At 47.3% G+C, this 17674-nt stretch overlaps 1 protein-coding gene across 2 annotated transcripts in view; it reads right to left on the reverse strand.

Moving 5' to 3' along the window:
• GRHL1 (grainyhead like transcription factor 1) overlaps nt 1-17674 on the reverse strand; it is a 44753-nt gene that overhangs the window by 20535 nt on the left and 6544 nt on the right. For both annotated transcript variants that reach the window (XM_052810073.1, XM_052810071.1), the window contains exons 3-8: nt 17059-17129; nt 15110-15500; nt 14232-14308; nt 13268-13424; nt 12633-12744; nt 11570-11664 (exon numbers count right to left, since the gene is read on the reverse strand). In XM_052810073.1, the coding sequence (XP_052666033.1) occupies nt 11570-11664; nt 12633-12744; nt 13268-13424; nt 14232-14308; nt 15110-15500; nt 17059-17129 (903 nt within the window). The remainder of the gene's footprint in view (nt 1-11569; nt 11665-12632; nt 12745-13267; nt 13425-14231; nt 14309-15109; nt 15501-17058; nt 17130-17674) is intronic.

A 17674-nucleotide genomic window follows, 5' to 3' on the forward strand; every position in this document is an offset into this window, starting at 1 on the left:
TTGGGTTAGATTTGTGGTTTTGCAAAGTGCTTATCGTGGGCTTCTTCGTACAGCTTCTGCAAGGTACTTTTCTAGTTTTAACAAAAGAGGGGAAATGGAAATGTAATAACTATCACCAGATTAAGGATATAAGCTTCCCCCCCCCCCCCCATATATAACACAGTAGTATAAAAAGCCAGGGCGGGGGGAAATAGGATAGATAAGGGTCTGCTCTCGTAATAATTTGTCTGAATATTTGAGATTCGCATGCAACTTCTTGCAGCTCCTGTGAGCACCAGCTGCCCCAGAGCAGAGAGACGGCTGCCGGCACACCAGCTCAGCGAACAGTCCCTATCCCTTCCCCTGTGCGCACACACCATCCCACAGAGCTGGCAACGCCACCGCCGAGTCCCGCTTGTGCAAAGGGACATTGAGATGTGTCAAACAACATCTACCTCGCGCCAGCATGGCAAGCTGGCAGAGCCCCAGCCCCCCCAAGCTGCGCTGCTTGTTCTGCAGCGGCCCAAGCCAGGACAAGGCACAGGGACAGCGGCACCGAAGGTGAGCCAGCACTCGCTGCCTGCTCGCCTTCCAGCCTGTGTCTCAGCATCCCAAACCCCGCGTTGTTCCAAGACAACTTTTTTTGAAACGTTAAATACATCCCAAATTGCAGCCAGGAAAATCATTTTAAAATAACCTCTTCTCAGCCTTCCTCAGACTAACCCAAATGATGGCTTTGTCAGCTTTTATCCACCCCCTTCCCTTTTTGCTACCTTCAGCTTTACAAGGGCATTTTGCTTGCAGCACTGGCACACCCCGGGGGAAAGCTTCAAGGAGTTTGAAGAGCTGCTTTCACCCACTTCAGAGCTAGGTAATCAGATGTATGCACAGCCTGAATAATCGTGTTCCCTGAGCAGGGGTTTTGTTTTTTAAAAAAGAGCCTCAGCTCTGGTGTTTGCATATTTTTATATTTTAAATTTTAATTTTATATTTATTTACCCATACAGAACATTCACACACAACTCCCATGTCTGTATTAAGAAATGACTGCATTCTTCAAGAAAACGTACCCAAGCAGCCATGCCAGCAGGTCCACCTGCCTCAAAATTTCTATGAAATCCCTTGTTTGAGTTTGACTCCGCTGGTGTCCAGCAGTGTGAATGTGCAGCATTGGCCACCAGTTCTCTAGCAAGTGGTGTCACTTTTATACCAGATAATTCAGGTCTACGTTTCTAGTTTTCATGGCTTACCAGCCATGCAAAGCCCACGCAGCACGCTGGGCTGAAAGTAGAAGCATTGGTCTCGGCACAAGAGGTGCACGCTACGGCAGCAGAGCTGCATGGGTATCCCATGGGAATTTGGAATTGCCTGTCAGATGACAAAGATGATCCTCCTACTTTAGAGTCTCCTCATTTGATTAGCTTTGGCTTTAAGCAGCTGACTTCATTTTCATGCCGTTTAAGTCTTCGGGACTCTGGGCAGGAGATGACAACTAAAACCTCATCACCTCTCTGAAGCAACAGAAAGCCAGCCTGTCTTCTGTTCGTACAAAGCCATTTGAGTTCAAAAGGATCACCTACTTCTCCCTACCCATCCTGTAACTCCTATTTTTGAGCAACTTCAGGTTGCCTCAAGTTCCACAAAAAACAGAGTTTAGCGAACAGCTCTCCCAGTTTGGGATAAAACAATTTCAAGCCAGGTGCTTTTTGTTCAGGAAGATTTGACTTGTGTTCGAAAAGAAACATAAGGCCAAGTGACTGCGCCAGCTACATCCCCACCCCAAAATTGCCAGAAGAAAGAAAAACGTAACCGCAGAAGTTGCTCTGCGTCTTCAGCCTGCTGAGCAAGATTCCTTTTCATGTGTCCAACCTATTTTTCTAAGGGCAGTTCCGCATTCTCAGCTATATTAAGATTTGTTGTTACTTTTAAAAAAAACATTTTCATCTCTCCTCCCAAGATTCAACATAAAGACAGCACTTAAAAATAGAGCACTGTCAAGCCCGAGCACTTACAAACATGAGTCAAGCCCTCAAAAGTTACGCAGATTTTCTTTAAAACTGAGATTTCTAAAAGGATTAGAAACCTGTTCTCGAGTTATTTCACTTGCTTGGCAGTTAAGCCTTTAGTCTATATTTGAATCGTATTTCCAGGCTTTTCTCTCCAGCCAAAGCCAGGCTTTATTTTCCTTTTCATTGATCTTTTTCATGCCTTTTTTTATTATTATTAATGAAAGCAGAGATTCTCCTTGAGACAAATGGCTCTGCAATGGCAGGGTTTCAGATAAAACACCAAACAGCATGAAACCTGTGAGCTGGTATGAGCTGCTAACCCCCCACATCTGACATTCACCCCAACACGCTACAGAACCTCCTCCACCCAACACCACGTTGGGTTTTCTGCAGCTTTTGGGGCAGATGAGCAGCAGCCCAGCTGCACACAATGGAAGACTGAAGGCAGAAGGATTAAAGCACCTCCTCCAGGATCATGGTGGAAGTCAATGTGGGAGGAAGCCAGACCTCATGACTTGCCGATTTGCTTTAACCACCTGACCACCTGCATCCCTCCTTGCCTAACTTGGGAGAAACACACCATGCCTGCGTTCAAATCTACAAGAAACAATCTTCCCTTTTAATAATGCAGGAAAAAAAAATTAATCCAGCAGCTCTGCTGTGTGCCCTCAAGGAAGGGCAGCAGAGACAGCCAAGTTCTTTCCACACAGCACCTTTTTCTAACAAGATCTGCCTTTCAAACAAACCAGGAAAAATAGGCATAATTAAAGGGCAATCAAAGTGCTGCAGGAACCTTGCTGTCAGCGAGATGAAAGATGCCTATTTTAAATGAAGGCTTGCATACCCAGATCTCTTCTCCTCAGTTTATCTTGGACGCTGTGCTCTTTTGTCACACAAAAAGCACCAGCAATTTTGATTAGTCCAAAGGGTACATATGCAGCAGCTTTGGATGAAATATCACCTTGTAAAGCCTCTTCTGACTCACTGCAAAGCAAAGCTGAAAGGAATGATATGTAGGTACACATCAACAATGTCTGGGGTGGCCACAGGTAAAGGCAAGCAACTCGGATGGGTATTAGCACACTGTAAGCCCTGGCCAGTCCCCAGCAAACACAAGCATGGTTAAGACTGTAATGGCCGTGTAACAGATCTCCCCATCGTGCAAAGTCTTGTACGTCCTTCTGGACAAGACCCTACACAGACAGACTTGGGACTATTCCAGTCTGATCACCTTGCTCCACATGGCTTGCATTTCAATAGAAGACAAGTAAACTGAATTCACCTCCTCATATTTATGCTCCATTATATTTTTGTACCCAGAGGACAAAGACATTACTCAGTAATCCAAGTCCATTGGGTATTCCCTTCTCTATTGAGAATTCAGATAAAAACTTTAGCTTTTTTCTAGCACTAGTAGGCAAAAGCCTCTCATTTTAATGTTATATTCAACTTAAAATTGTCAGGATGCTTTTGATTTTGGATTACTGTGTTTGTACAGAATACAGAGTTTGGAGCCTACAACACAGGTTAAACTGCAATGAGCTTCTTTCCAGGGAATGCAGTTGGATACAGTTTTTCTTGACCTTGGCTAAATAAGTTCAATGTTCTGCCCAAGGCACAGTAGGCAAAGGGATTCCCGTGTGTCCTAGGACCATCTCCCCAACACAAAGGCACAGCGTCTCACCCGCGGACCGATCACCACACATCCTACTTGCAGATCAGCCTAAGGCCATGCGCAGCCCTTGCACAACGGGACCCACTGGACCTACGCTGTGTCTCACTTTGCCTTCCTTCAGAGCAGCAAGGCCATTCCTGTGGTCTCTGGCTGGGGAGGGCAGCAGTCACTGCACAGTTGACTTGATCTACCTGTTATTTTCACTTTTTGCAGGACAAAGGGTCATAGAAACCCTCAACTAAACCCACATGAAGAGGAGCCTTTGAGGCTACAACAGCAGATCAAAAACCAGAGGAACAAGTAAGGTAAAGGATCCATCAGACCTAAGTAAAAGAACTTGGGTATGGACCAGAGGACAGGAACCAACTCCCTCCTCCTCCGCCTGCACAGACTCCCTTGGAGAACCAAGACGTGTACCCTCCAACACTAGGGAGCGGGAAGCTACACAGCTACGGCCAACGTCAGGCCACAGCCGCACCCCACCCCGGCTGCCAGCAGGAATTCTGGGAATCTCAATGCAAAGCCCAGCAGCCATCAGGTTGCTTGGTCTCCCACGAATGCATGTGCAGCTCCAGGGTATGCAGCCATGTGGTCACAGCACTCCTTGCTGGCTAGCTGAAGGAGCAGCCCTAAGCCCGAATTCCACAAACAAGTCATTTATCAGCCCTCCACTGAAGAAAAATTACCCAGAAGCTCAAAGGTTGTTATTTAAATGCTGATGGCTGAATGCATGTGGTTTCTCTAAAGGCTTGGACAAATATAAACATAAAAGGGAAAAATAAAGGGTCTTTTCTAAAGACTTGGCCACATGGATGTGTACAAGATAGGCCTTAACGTGCTTCATCCGTGCTGTGAGCTGGCTGGATGCAAACGACCTCCAGCCCAAAAGCCTTATTAATTACATCAGCGCAGCTCCAAGCTCTTCCAAGAGGCAGAGCTGTCAGCCTGGGCACCGCGCTGTGCTAACATAGCTACACGGCTTCCAGGATTCGTGCTGGGTCACGGCCAGGCAGCTTGCAGTGCAGGCAGGGCAAGCACAGGTCTGCCTGCACACATCCGCAAAGGCATGTCCTAAGAAAGCAGCACTGGGAAGGCTGTTCTGTCTCTAGAAGAAGAAGAAAAAAAAACGCTTGGTAGAGATCACCTGAGAGGTGGCTAATCTTACTGCTCTCACATTCATTTCTTCACCTCCCACATGCACCACAGGTTTTGCATCAGCAGGAGGCGAGCCAGGAAAGAGAGATAAAAAAATTGGGCAATTCACACACCTGTGGGCTCCCCAGCCACCTCCTGCCTTTGGGATCGGATGCTCCAAATAAGGCTTGTCTGGCAGATGTGCGATAGGGCCGCATCCGTTCCAGCTCCACTCAGCCAGACCCAGCACCATCCTGCTCACAGCCCGGGGAAGTTAGTTTGCATTCAGACCTACCAGGCCCAATGTGGGTGACTGACACAAAACACATCGCAGGTCCCACACCACGCCAAGGAATGCCGAGTGGGAAACATGACCCAGCCCCGGATAAAAGAACATCCTCCCAAGAAGTTCACTCCATCAACAAAACAAAAATGAATGGTAATGAAAGGAAAATACGTATTCCTGCTCACAAAGAGCAATGCTGATTGTTATTCCAACCTGTTCTGAGGCAAGGAAATACAGGAATGCCTTTGCTCGCAATACGTGGGAAACCCAGGGATAGAGGTTCCCAGTCTTACCAGTGCTTCTTCCCACCCCACACTCTGATAAGATAAAGGCGTGGGGCCAGGTGTCAGCTTCTGCTGTGTTGGTTGCAAAGATCATAAAAGCAGCAGTTTGGCAAAAAAAATTGGCAATTTATGTTAAAAAAACCAACCAAACAAGAAAACCACCACACTACCAAAAAACCCCCCAAACAAACAAAAAAACCCAACCCACCCACCAAATAACCTCAACAAAAAACCCAAAAACAAAAAAGAAAAAAACAACAAAAAAGAAACCCCAACACAAAACTGAAAGAATTATGTCTACAAAGGCACAAAAATGGCTGAAAAGGAAGTTTTGCCATCAGATATGAAAGGAATGGAGAAAAGGAAAAAAGTCACCACCTAGTTTTCTCTATAGAAGAGCTAACTTCAGGAAGATGTTTCTTCCAGCTTTAGGAAACACATTGTGAGCACTGTAGTTGGTTGGAAGAGCAGACGGATGGTGGAGATTGGGACACCAAGTTCTGAAGAAAAACTGAGTTGAAAACCTGCTTCTAATTTGCAACGCTTAAAATCAAGGGCAACACATGCTTGTTTTTAAGAAAACCCAGAACAGAGTAGGGAGAGGTCTGCATTAAGAGGCAGGTAAGCAATACTTGCTATGACTTTCCTATGTCACTGCTCCAAAGGCTGTATGTACTTGTGCCTCAAAGTACATGTGGTCTGCAGCCTTGGCTTCAAACCAATCTCTTTCCTTTAAGTATGTTTGACTCATCACATTTCATAGTTTCATTTCCAACTAGCCAAACCTGTACCTCCTCAATGCTGCTGAAGGTGGCAACACCTTCTTTAATGAGGCATATGACTGCTGTTTCATTACAATGGCATTCATATAAATGCGTGCAATATTCATCAATCAAAAAAGTTGAAATTCTTCCTACAGTGAACACCAAGGGAGGCTTATGCTAGAATAAACTCTTAAATCAGTGGTGTACACCCCAGCCTTACTTCAAGTTGTAGCAAGAGATCCACCCTCTCCAAAAATTGAGCTCATCTGAACAAAAAACCCTGCCCAAGAACTGCAGTCAGCACACATGAGGATCTGCCAGAAGACCACCCTCGTTGCCCAATCTGCTATTTCAAAAGGGCAATCCAAATTAGCCTGAAATTATTTTAATACAGGACCATTCCACTTTTCTTGGAAAAAACCCAAACAAACAAACAAACCAAACCAGAACAAAAACACACAAAAAAAAAACCAGGAAAAAAACATTAATTGCTCTGTCATTGAGGGTGTCACTAAGAGATACCACAGCACCTTCCCTTTGGTAGAAAGACAGCAAAAAGCTCTACCACAATATTCTCCAGCTCTAAATGCCCCTGTTACACCCTTACCATGTAACCCTTTTTAGCAGAAAGGGTCTTTTCACACAGAGCATCTGGTTTACAATGCCTTTTTTTTTTTATTTTGGAGGGAAGGAGTGGGAGGACAATAGAGCCCTTAATGTGTGGTGACATCATTTTTGGCTCCAGTCTCACCATCCTGCCTAAAGCAAGCCAGACAGAAGACCTCCATGGGGGCCCTTCTCTGGGAGCTGCTGGAAGCAACACTACGTTTCAGAACAGAGCTGTTGGCAAGCATGGAAGGGGTGCCCCAGCACAACAGCAGGGTCCTTGCACCGTTAGGACTACAAAAACGGTCAAAGAAGCTCTTGTCATCACCATGCAGACAACAACTCACCCTGCTCAGACATGAGGCCCCAGCACTCCTGATCTACCGGGCAGGAGCTCAGACAGGATTTGAGCAAAGCGGGATCCAGCAAAGCCACTTAACCCTGGGGAAACCGATCCGTCCAGATTGTTCAACTGCCACTGACCTGAGAGCAGGCCATGTCCCCAGGCCAAAGTTAAGGGATAGAGAATCTTCTTAACAGCCTAACGGGTAACACAACAGAGGTAACAGGACAATGGCCAACAATATGAAGAGTAGCAGGAAACACTCGAAAAAAATGTGCATTTAACCATGCACGTAGTGGCAATTTTCATTAAAAGATTTCTAATGGGTACCAGTCATGCTGTACAGACCTGGGAAGAGATGGTTCCCAGCCTCAAAACTCATGACCTGAAACTACAAACACTTCTCCCAATTGACATATGGAGGAGGCAAAAAAGGGCTGCAAGGACAGGATTCCTCTTCCCTACCTTTAAAATCCCCCGATTTTAAAGATGGCCAAGCCTGCTCAGTCAATGAGGAGGGGCAGGCACCTCCAGAGAAAGCTCCTCCAGCTCTAGACACCCTGTCCCTAATGACGTCATAGAAGTGAAGGATGACGAGCTTGTGTTCAGACATCTAAAAGTTGTTCGCAGGAGAAGAACCCCACCTCAACTGTCTGCCCAACACAGCAGACATCCAGGACAGAGTGGGAATGAAGTCTCCACAAGCCTCAGGGTAACTCCAGCGTTACCTGTTGAGTGCAAGTGAGTGTATCAGCCACACATCTTTGTCAGACTCATCAGACCACGCTTCCAACCAACCAGGATGGCTCCTGACTGAGTTGCTGTGCTGGCTTTCCTAAATATCCAATTCAACAACTCACTAGTTTATCAACTAATTTCCCAGTTCACCATCTCCCCCTTTCTCCTCACAAAGCTTGATTACCTCCTCATCCCGTTCTTCCCCTACCCCGATCTGTCAGGTGGTGGGATCAGACCCCACTGCTAACATGGACACACCTGGAAGCCCCCCAGAATCACCACTCCCCCACTCTGGAGTGCCTCCTGTCAATCTTTCTACCCTGTCCTTGCTTTACTTCCAGTCTCAGGAGCTTCACTTTGGGGCAGTCTGTCTTTTCCTCCCCACCCTCGGCTCACTTCACTGTCGCAAAGCAAGGAGGCTTTGGATCCTGGGTCCTCTTCCAGCTCGAACACACTCAGGGAATAATAAACCCACCTCTATTCCATAAAGTGGCCACTCCTAGCAGCTCCTGTGATGTCCCAAAGCAACAGAAGAGGGCAGAGAGGAGCTGCCAGAAAGAAGTACATAGCATTTGCTCTGAAACCCACGGACACTGTCTGGTCCCAGAGTGGCAAGTGTCTGTCATGCATGAAATACTCCCGGTTTCTACACACATGGGCTCACAAACAGCACACCAATGCAGCCAGCTGTGTGACAACTCCACCCGTGCAGAGCCAGACCTGCCTGCTGTGTCCGGCGTCCAAAGCCCTGGCGTTGCCCTCAGCTCTCCCAGCACAACACAACTGGGAAATTCTGGTTGCTGAGGGCATCTCAAACATCCTTTCCATCCCCCAACTCTGCAGCTGCAAAATCCACACATTTTCCTTGCTACAGAGTGAGCACTTGACTGGTATCACCTGGATACAGTGTTTCTTCACCAGAAAGCTGTACTTTACAAAATCCCTGAAGTGCCCCAAGGGGACTGGCAAAGCACACTCTCAGGCAGGTGACACCCTCCTGCACGGACAAAGCAGCAGAGTTCCAATATTCTTGTACACCCCCACAATGAGGGCTAGCACAAGAAGAGCAAGTACCTGGTCCCAGAGCTGCTAGGGGCAACTTCTTGTAATAATATGCTATTTCTCCCTTAAATCCAACACACACCCAGAGCCCTGGGTGCCTAAATGAGTAATTACACCAAAAGCCCCAGACGCAGAGCCTCATCACCTCCCATTTGACACCACTGCACAGGATCAAATCATTCCCACAGCAAACTGGGAGCAAGAGCAAGAGGGAAATGGGAGAAGCAGCAACCGCAGAAGAATCACCTGGCTCTGGTCCAGGTAACTCCAGGGCTCAGGAAGCAAATTTCTAACAATCAAGGCTTGCTGGCTGGTTAAACATACCATCTATGCAGCACTGCTGCTGTTATTAAATATAAGATGCTGTATTTATCACTGTGGAGGACTTTCTGTAGTATCAGAGACTCAGCTCTATTTATTCCCTGCTCTCTTCATATACTTCAAGACTATTGTTTGGGGAGAAAAAAAAAAAAAAGACAAAAAGAAAGAAAATTAAAATAAAAGAGAGAGAGAGAGCATGCAAGGTAAATGAACCATGCAATAAAAATTGTTGAAATTGGCTCAGACATCTCCTGATAAGATCACTGGAGTTGAGAAAGAACTGCAGCTCTATTGGTGAGAAATCCAACCATTGACAAAATGCATCCACTTAGGGGGAAAAAAAAAAGTTAGAGAGACACTTAAACACATAGAGCATTTGCTAAAAATGCCAGTTCTTTGAACACTGAAGTCCAGAGTATTTTTGTCTTAATATGATTCTGATCCCAGGAGCCAAGGCTTGCACTCTTGGTATCAACAGTACCCTCTGCAGGTTCATACAAACCAATCCTCAAAGTATATGGATCTCACACACTAAGACTGTGAATCTGGAAGCAAATTTGCCTCTGTAGCTACAAACCCAGTCTGGTTCACACTTCCCCACACCACCTCATCCTGTGTAGTTCAGCCCCAAGCTGAAATATCACCGTGAGGGTCCTTAGACCTTTGCAAGCTGCTATTGGCGATTTCACTATAGACTGAAACTACTCATTCAGGGGTCTGTAGAGTACCTGGGCAATACCCACCTGCTTCACAGGGCTGGGCTCTGTCACCTGGTGGGAAGGGATGGCTTTCCTTGGGGCAGGCACAGGGTTCTCAGCACCAGCTCTAAGCCCAGCTCCTGGGTTAGCAGCCTGTCCCTACTGCTGTAGGATGGCTCAGCCAGCAGAGAAGCAGCTGCGGAGCTGTGAAGTGCTTCTGACTCCTTGGGGACCTGAAATCATTGCTCTGTCTGCATGATCCATCCCTGCGTGCAAATCCTAAGCCCTCAAGTACCGTGCAGACACTGATTACCCAGGTTCCTTGAATGTCAGACTGGCTATGGCAGCAGGATAACATTTCGGGAATACTTAACTGCCTCCTTTTGACAGCCCTTCTGAAGCTTCATCTGTTTGTTCACACAGCAAAGTGCTTCATGCTTCAAAAATAATGTCAGCCCTTTAGCATCCTCCAGTAGGTAAGGCCCTCCCTGCCATCCGTCTCTCCCTGTCATCCAGTCAAATCTGGTGAACAGGGAAGCCTGGCACCCAGCGCCAGCCTCATAAGTAATGTCATGCATGCTGCAAGGCAGCACTTTCAGCAGCAGCACACACAGCTCCTCGTTGCTGCCTGCCAAGCATCCCAAACTTCTCCCACAGAGCTGAAACACAACAGCAGCCCCCACACCACCTCTCCCTGTCTGTTCTCCACAGCCCTTGTGCAGCACAAAGCAAAGCTCACGGTGACAGCGAGCTCTGTGCAGTGACACCACCCGCCGTACCTCCCTGCAGAGCGTAGTAGCACACACAGCTCTAGAGAAGGACCTTTGCATTCTCTGCTCCTCTGTCCCCCAAGCTAAGCTCTCCCTAGACATGGCACTCTGCAGCCGTCGGTAGTTTTCCCCATGATGCTGGCGACTAGCATATGATGTACTAGCAAGGGAACAGCCGGTCTCCAAAACTTGAAGGAGACTGTTCCCAATTTTTAATGAAAACCCAGGCAGTAATGAAACTCTCCAAAGAAAACTCCTGCACTTTGACTCCAGCAACAAGCCGGTGGGAAATGCCTTTGGAACCGAGGTGACTCCACTCTGACCTGCTGTCCTTGCACCCAGCTACTAGCTAGGGAAGCTGCCCGTACTTACGCACCTACCGCAGTGCCCATAGCTCTGAAAAAAGATCAAACCAGAGTTCACCAGGAGGCTGCTCTAGCTTGAAATAGGTCACTGGGTGTCGGGATCCGTGGTTTCAGCAACGCATGCTTTGGGAGCTCAACGGCAGCAGCTACTCCCTCTTCTGCTAAAGGCAAGCCCATTGCCACAGCCTAAGTCCCTCAGAAGCTGCCCCCCGCCACACGCAGGGATCCTCCAGGAGACTGTGCTCACTGCCAAGCCCAGCTACGCTCCATCACACCTCCCGCACCACTTCATCTGCTCTGGAAACGCTCAGCGCTTCCTTTTGTCAGTACTTGTCTGTCAGGTAGGCAGTTCTGCCAAGAACCTTGAAGCAGTTGCACATGCAAACCCTCTTAAGAAACAGCCAGAAGGTTTTGCCTAATGTAAGAGCGTAAACAAACTTGTTACATGCTAATCACCAGGTAGGCCACACACCCTTCCCCTCCCCCAGCCCCTGAATCTGCTAAAAGGACAGGAAATATAATCACGGCCACATACCTTTGCTTCCTCGTTGATGTCCCAAGTGAAGGATATGGCATTGTACGCGATCTCCTCAATGTTACTGATGGTGTTGAAGCTTTCCTTGTAGTCAGCTGTTAGAAAGAAGGATGCATGAGGGAGAGGAAGAGGAGATACCATCTGGAGTCCTTAATCACACAGAGCAGCTAGAAACTACAACTCCTCAGCAAGCCCTTGGGGGCAAAGGAAGCTGAACTGCGCTTATGAGTGGATCATTAAAAAGGCTGGAAATGGTTCTCATACAGAAAAAAAACAACAAACAGGAGGAAGGAGGAAAATGGGACTCCGCAGAAATTCCAAACTAGAAACTCCAGTGAGAAAGGCAGACATCCCAAATATCGCATGTCCTGTACCATAACCTGCTATGTGCGGGAAACTCTACCCTTTACAGCAAGGGCATAAGCTCTCAGTAAAACTCCTTCAATAACAAAGATTTGCATGCGCGTCTGCCTTAAGTGCCAAGTGATTAATCCCTGCTTTTATTTCACAGAAGGAAGGGACAAGGAGTACAACCCAGCCTTTAGCCAGAGAAGGCTGGAAGCCAGCCAGCCCCAGCCTTGTCTGGAGGCAAGTGGAAATTTGCAGTGTTTTCTTTTTTTACGCGTACCAAAGACCACTTGTGAGCGAAGCTGTGGGAAGGAGGATCATTAGTGTCAAGGTATTCCTACAAGGATCTTGTCCTTTGAAGAAACACAATATTTAAGACAGCCACAGAGTCTATAACCTGCGATTTAGCTACAAGCACCAGGATATGCCAGAGCAACTGTAGTTTGGAGGGGCGTGTTGGTTCTCCCAATGCAAAACCCTGAACCTGGCCTGCTCACCAACCAAAATCCTCCAAAATTCAGCCTCTTCAAGGAGTCCTAACACTACAGCATTAGCTCCAAGCAATCAAAAGCTCTCTCTGGGCTTTCAGCAAAGCTATGGATAGCAGAGAGCGCGATCCAAAGGTCCCTTAAAATAACAAAGCTTTAGCAGAAAACCAAACCTTGCCAAGGAATTAGGTTTGGAGTTTGACATCAGCAATGACAGTGTTCCTTACCTATGTCAATGCATCTTTGTTTGGCCGTGTGCTGTCTTGAGTGCCAGTATTTCCAGTGCCTGAGCTGATCTTCCCTCGTTTTGTCTTCAGCAAACACGACCATGATGACACTCTGAAAGGAGAGTGGGAGGGAGTAATATTTAAAAAAAAAAAAACAAACAACCCTCCCCCCAAAAACCCCACCACCACAAACACGTGAAAGAGAAAAGGCCAGAGAGTACATTTATATTTATTTTGGAAGTTCTTGTTGGTATCAGGTTTTCTGCTTTAGGCTTTCCAACTTGACACACGACAGTATACCTGGCACACTGCTGCCAAACAGGAAGACAGACAGCAGCGCTTTCTGGGTCATAAACAGAGATGAGCAGAACTGCTCTCCTAACTGGAGTTCAAGAATCTCATTCCAGGTGTTGCATCACCTTTACACAAGTGCTGACACCACTTCTTAACAGACTGAGCCAGGATGGGCTGGTCTGGAAGTAGGTGGACAGCAAAGGAACGAACATTGACGTAAGAGAGCAGGTAAGCTGGCCTTAGTGCTGATGCTCGGGTTTAGATTACTGCACTTCGGGAGAGTTTGAGGCTACCATTGTACACACCCTCTTTCCCAAGAAACCACAAGAGCTCCCACTCACTCGGACTTTACTGATGGGGTGATGGATTCCTTCACTGCTGCTGACTTCTTTCAGCGTGATCGGGTAAAATTGACCTTTATTCAGGTAAGTCATCGTGCTGTCCCCAGGCTTCTGTCGGAGGGACTTGGAAGCTTCCAGAGTGTATTCAAAGTTATTCCTACAGAGCGAAGAGGGCAGTGATTGCTAAGGCATTTTCCTGGAAAGCCGATTAAACGTTCCACATTTAATTTGGAGAAATTCCAAAGTCGTTAGTTGACTCACTAAGCCGTCAACAGGCAAGGAAGTTGGAAAACAGGATGAGCCCCTTTTTCAACCATTTCCTTCATGAATGAACATTTAAGAGAAGTTCTTGGCAAACTACATCCCAAGACACATCAGCAGGCCAGACTGGAAGCTCCCTATTCAGGCTGAGAGCAGCAAGCTGCTCTCATGGAACAGAAAAGCATCTATTAGCAATTAAATTAAATTCACAAGCTAATAAGCCATTCAGTGGCCATGGTCTTCTCCTCTTCCCTCTTGGTCAACTGCAGCTAACCAAACAACTAATTTATTCCCCTCCCTTAGAGTTCAGATGAGTTTCATGCTTCCTATTTCTGCTGTAGATTTCCAGCAGGGAGAGGGCAAGGCAAGGAGGCCAGGGAGAGGGACACAGCTGAAAGCCAACTCCAAGACCACTGCAGAGCTGACAGTCAGCACTGCATCTTCCCATGGGACAGGGAGTTGGTACAAGGACAGTGACTGAAACCGGGTGGTATTTCCAACCCTGCAGGTTGTTTTCCTCAAATATACAGGTAGGATTTTCAACTGTGAAACTCAAATGAGCAGACATTGTTGTGGTTTTGAGATCCACAGCCCCCCCGTGCCTGACAGAGACTCATTTCAGAAGGGCATGAGCTGTACTGCTTGCTCGTGGAAACTGTAAGAGAACAGGAGGATACGGGCCAACGGGGACCTTAAGCATTACCCAGAAATGCTGTCAAAAACATAATCTTCTGAATTCATGTTGGCCATTCGGAGATTCAGTTCAGTAGGAAAGAAAACCTGGGGTAGACACAAAACAAAACAACACAACAATTAACACAGCAGCAACAAGAAAAGTCAAGATTAAACAGATACTCATTACCACAGAACTTCTGGCAGGCAAACTGATCATCAGATAACAACTGATTTTTGGTCTGTACAAACAGGACACTTGAGCAGGGTTTTAATCCAAAACTTTTGGGTGTCAACTAAGCAAAATATCTCACAAGCCTTCTGAGTCAGCTTAGGGCAACATTTTAAAGCTTTCCCAAATCTCCAAGAAAGGGCTTAGCTACACAGTTCCTTGAGTTCTGGCTTAAAAATCAAAACACGGTTACGCTGTTGTTTTCAGTTGGTACCATAAAACAAAAAACAGGGATTTTTATCCAGGTTTAACTCTCACTCAAGGCCCCTAAATACACCGACTGTTTTCTACTGACACACACACCACACCTAGAAACCAGCAGTAAGGAAGCTTACAGACATAGTCACTTCACTTTGGTACCTGCAAAGGCACCGCAGAGTGCTGAACTCTTGCAAAACCTGGCCCGGTGCTGTGGATCGAGATACCTATTTCCACACTCTGCAAGTCAAAGGCTCTGTCACTAGTAAGATTAGTCATTTGCTTTTGATAATGATTTCATGTTGTGAAGGTTTTATTTACTAAGTTAAACTTATGCACCTTTCTGACAAAGTCTTCTATTCCTAAATTACCAGACAGATTTCTGGCTCAAGTAGCAAGAACAATTAAAGATGGAACTGGATCTCTCCATCCAGATCAAGACACGCACACACGCACACAGCAACTGCCTCTCTTGGTACCTCTTGCACGCCCTCTTTGAAAGTCTCCGAGAAGGTGGAGTCCGGTGTTCGCCTCTGGGAGTTTTGAGGCTGGGTGTTGGAACTGAACTGGTCGGGATTGAGGTTCCTGTCGAAGACCACCACCCGCTCAGGGGGCTCGGGGTGGTAGACACTTGGTGGGATGCCCACTGCAAAGCCATGGGGCTGCGTCTCCGTTTTGATGGAATGGGTGGGCATCGTGGCAATTGAAACGGTGACTGTCGTGTCAGGGGTTGTAAGGTGGCCTCTCTTGTCCATGCCCATCTGGGGTGTGTGTGGAAGGACAATATTGAAAGGCACATTTTTCAGAACCTGGACTCTGTTTTCTCCAGCAGAAATGAGTGACTGTTCTGTTACATTTGGGATGCTGTTCCTTTAAAGGACAAAGAAAAAAATCATGCATAAATTATACAGCTCATTTTCTCATTAAACAAGAGCTAGAAATACTTCTCGGCCTTTTGGACAAGGACGGCTGACACCACCTCTCCTGCTCGTGCAGAACAGCTCAATCCTAACCTGAAAAGCTGAGAAACTCATTCAAAAAAAAAAAAAAAAAACCAACCAAAAAACAAAACACCTCACCCACTTGCTAACAACCCCACCTTGGAGATGAATTACCCTGGAGCAAAGGGTGAGAGTTCACAGCCCAGATCCTCACTGCTTGGAAAACAGCAGTCCAAAACTAAGCACTCTGAGGCCCTTCCCACCACACATTGGCACACACAGACTCCATGAAACTGCTCTTTGGCAGATGGAGAAGGACTGAGAGCAAGGCTGCTGCTCCTCTGCCCTAGGACTGCACGCCACCTGGGAAGCGCTAATAGGAAAATTACACCCCTTTTTCATGCACAAACCCCCAAGAAAATCCACACCGAGACTCCTGGGAGTCGTTTGCATAACTTCCCACTCTCCACCCCACCACACTCATTTCTGCCACGACAACACCGAGATCTGTGGCTGAGCTGACCTCATAGCTAGCAGCCACTAAGTCAGCCTGCCCTCCCTTTCTCCCTCCCCACAACGTGGTCCTGCCCTCTCCTTTGCACCAATTCTGACGCTCCCCCAACCCCTTGGTGAGCCAGTTCAGCTTGTTCCACTGGCAGAAAACTAGCCTCCTCTTTTTTTCCTGCTAGGTTATGGGTCAGTGGAAGACCAGAGCTGGTATAAGGGGAGCAGTGGGAACACATGGCTGGGAACCAGACTGCTCTTCTCAACAACGAGTTGTTCAATGGGCTCAGCCAGACCACAAAACCTCACCTCGAGTCCTTAAAGCATTCTAGTCTGTCCAAAGGAAGAGGATGGTAGGAGGGGAAGCCTGGCTTGAATGAACCTCACATTCGTAATATTTACTTAAGTCAGTATCATCTTCTCCTTGGAAGGCACAAGAGAGGGAGGGCAGGAAGAGGAAGAAAGGCAGGCGTTCCAGAGGATACAAAAGAAGTCCATGAGCAATACAAAACCAAAACTAAATCGCAAGCACTTTGAAGTCCTTCCCTATCAGCCCATGCATGAAGAAGCAATGCTGCTGGTAGCTGAGAACAAAGTCAGCAGTGAGCAACTGAGGCAACCACCTGCAAAAATAAAAGGATCACCAGTCACCTCTGCAGCCTTGGGAAGGGGTGCCTGTGTTAAAAAGATAGGCTGTGCCTAGCGTTAAAAAGACCAGCTTTTGCTATGCTGACTGGATGACACCAGTACAGACAAAGCAGATGGATGGCGATGAGCAGCAGTTTGGGCCTCAGCTCTCCACATCATGGTCCAATCCCCATCCTGTTCCTGGGGCAGTGCAGGAATTTGGGGCACAGAGTAAAAGCAAACCACTTCTCTCTTCCAGCACAACGCTGCAGTGCAGCACGTTACTTTTCTTCAGCAGCTTTGGTGGTGTAGGAGGGAAGGGAGATAAGCAGACAAACAATAATAAAAACTAATACCTTTTGCTATGGTCTTGGTCAGGATGTTCTACCTCTGGTTTAGCTGTTGAAGATCTCCTCTCCCTTGGAACCTAGGAAATACAAGACATGCTGTAATTGCGTTCTTCCTCCCATACAAAAAAAACCCCAAAACACCACTCCTCAAAAACACAGCGACTTAGTCAAATTAAGTAAGCATCACTCTCTGATACCGGTCATTATTAGCATTACAGTTTGACCAATGTTCATAGAGCTTTGGGATGCCGGGCCCACCCCAGGCGATGTCCTGCAGATCCCTGTGTAGACTACTTGGCCAGCTGTGCCGGCCCTGGGCTCCTGCCAGCACCAGGCGGTGGGAAAACCGGTGCAGAAAACGGTCCATCCCTGGCTGGAGCACCAGCACTGGGGTGAGCAGGACCAGACGCAGAGCCCCCAAGGTTTGCTCCAGCAGCGAAGGTTTCCTCCTCTGCAGGCTGGCAGGGTTCAGCTTGCTGGATGAGCTCAAGGCTTGTGAAAGGACGCTGCTCCACAGCCCCTTCCCCATGAACACGTGCTCTCTAGGCCACCTCCTCAAAGACCACTTGAGGCTTTCCTTTCTCCTTGGAGACCAGGGGATTTGGGGACGCTCAGGTCCAGT

This window comes from Harpia harpyja, chromosome 15 (genome assembly GCF_026419915.1).
Source record: "Harpia harpyja isolate bHarHar1 chromosome 15, bHarHar1 primary haplotype, whole genome shotgun sequence".
Classification (NCBI taxonomy): Eukaryota; Metazoa; Chordata; class Aves; order Accipitriformes; family Accipitridae; genus Harpia; species Harpia harpyja.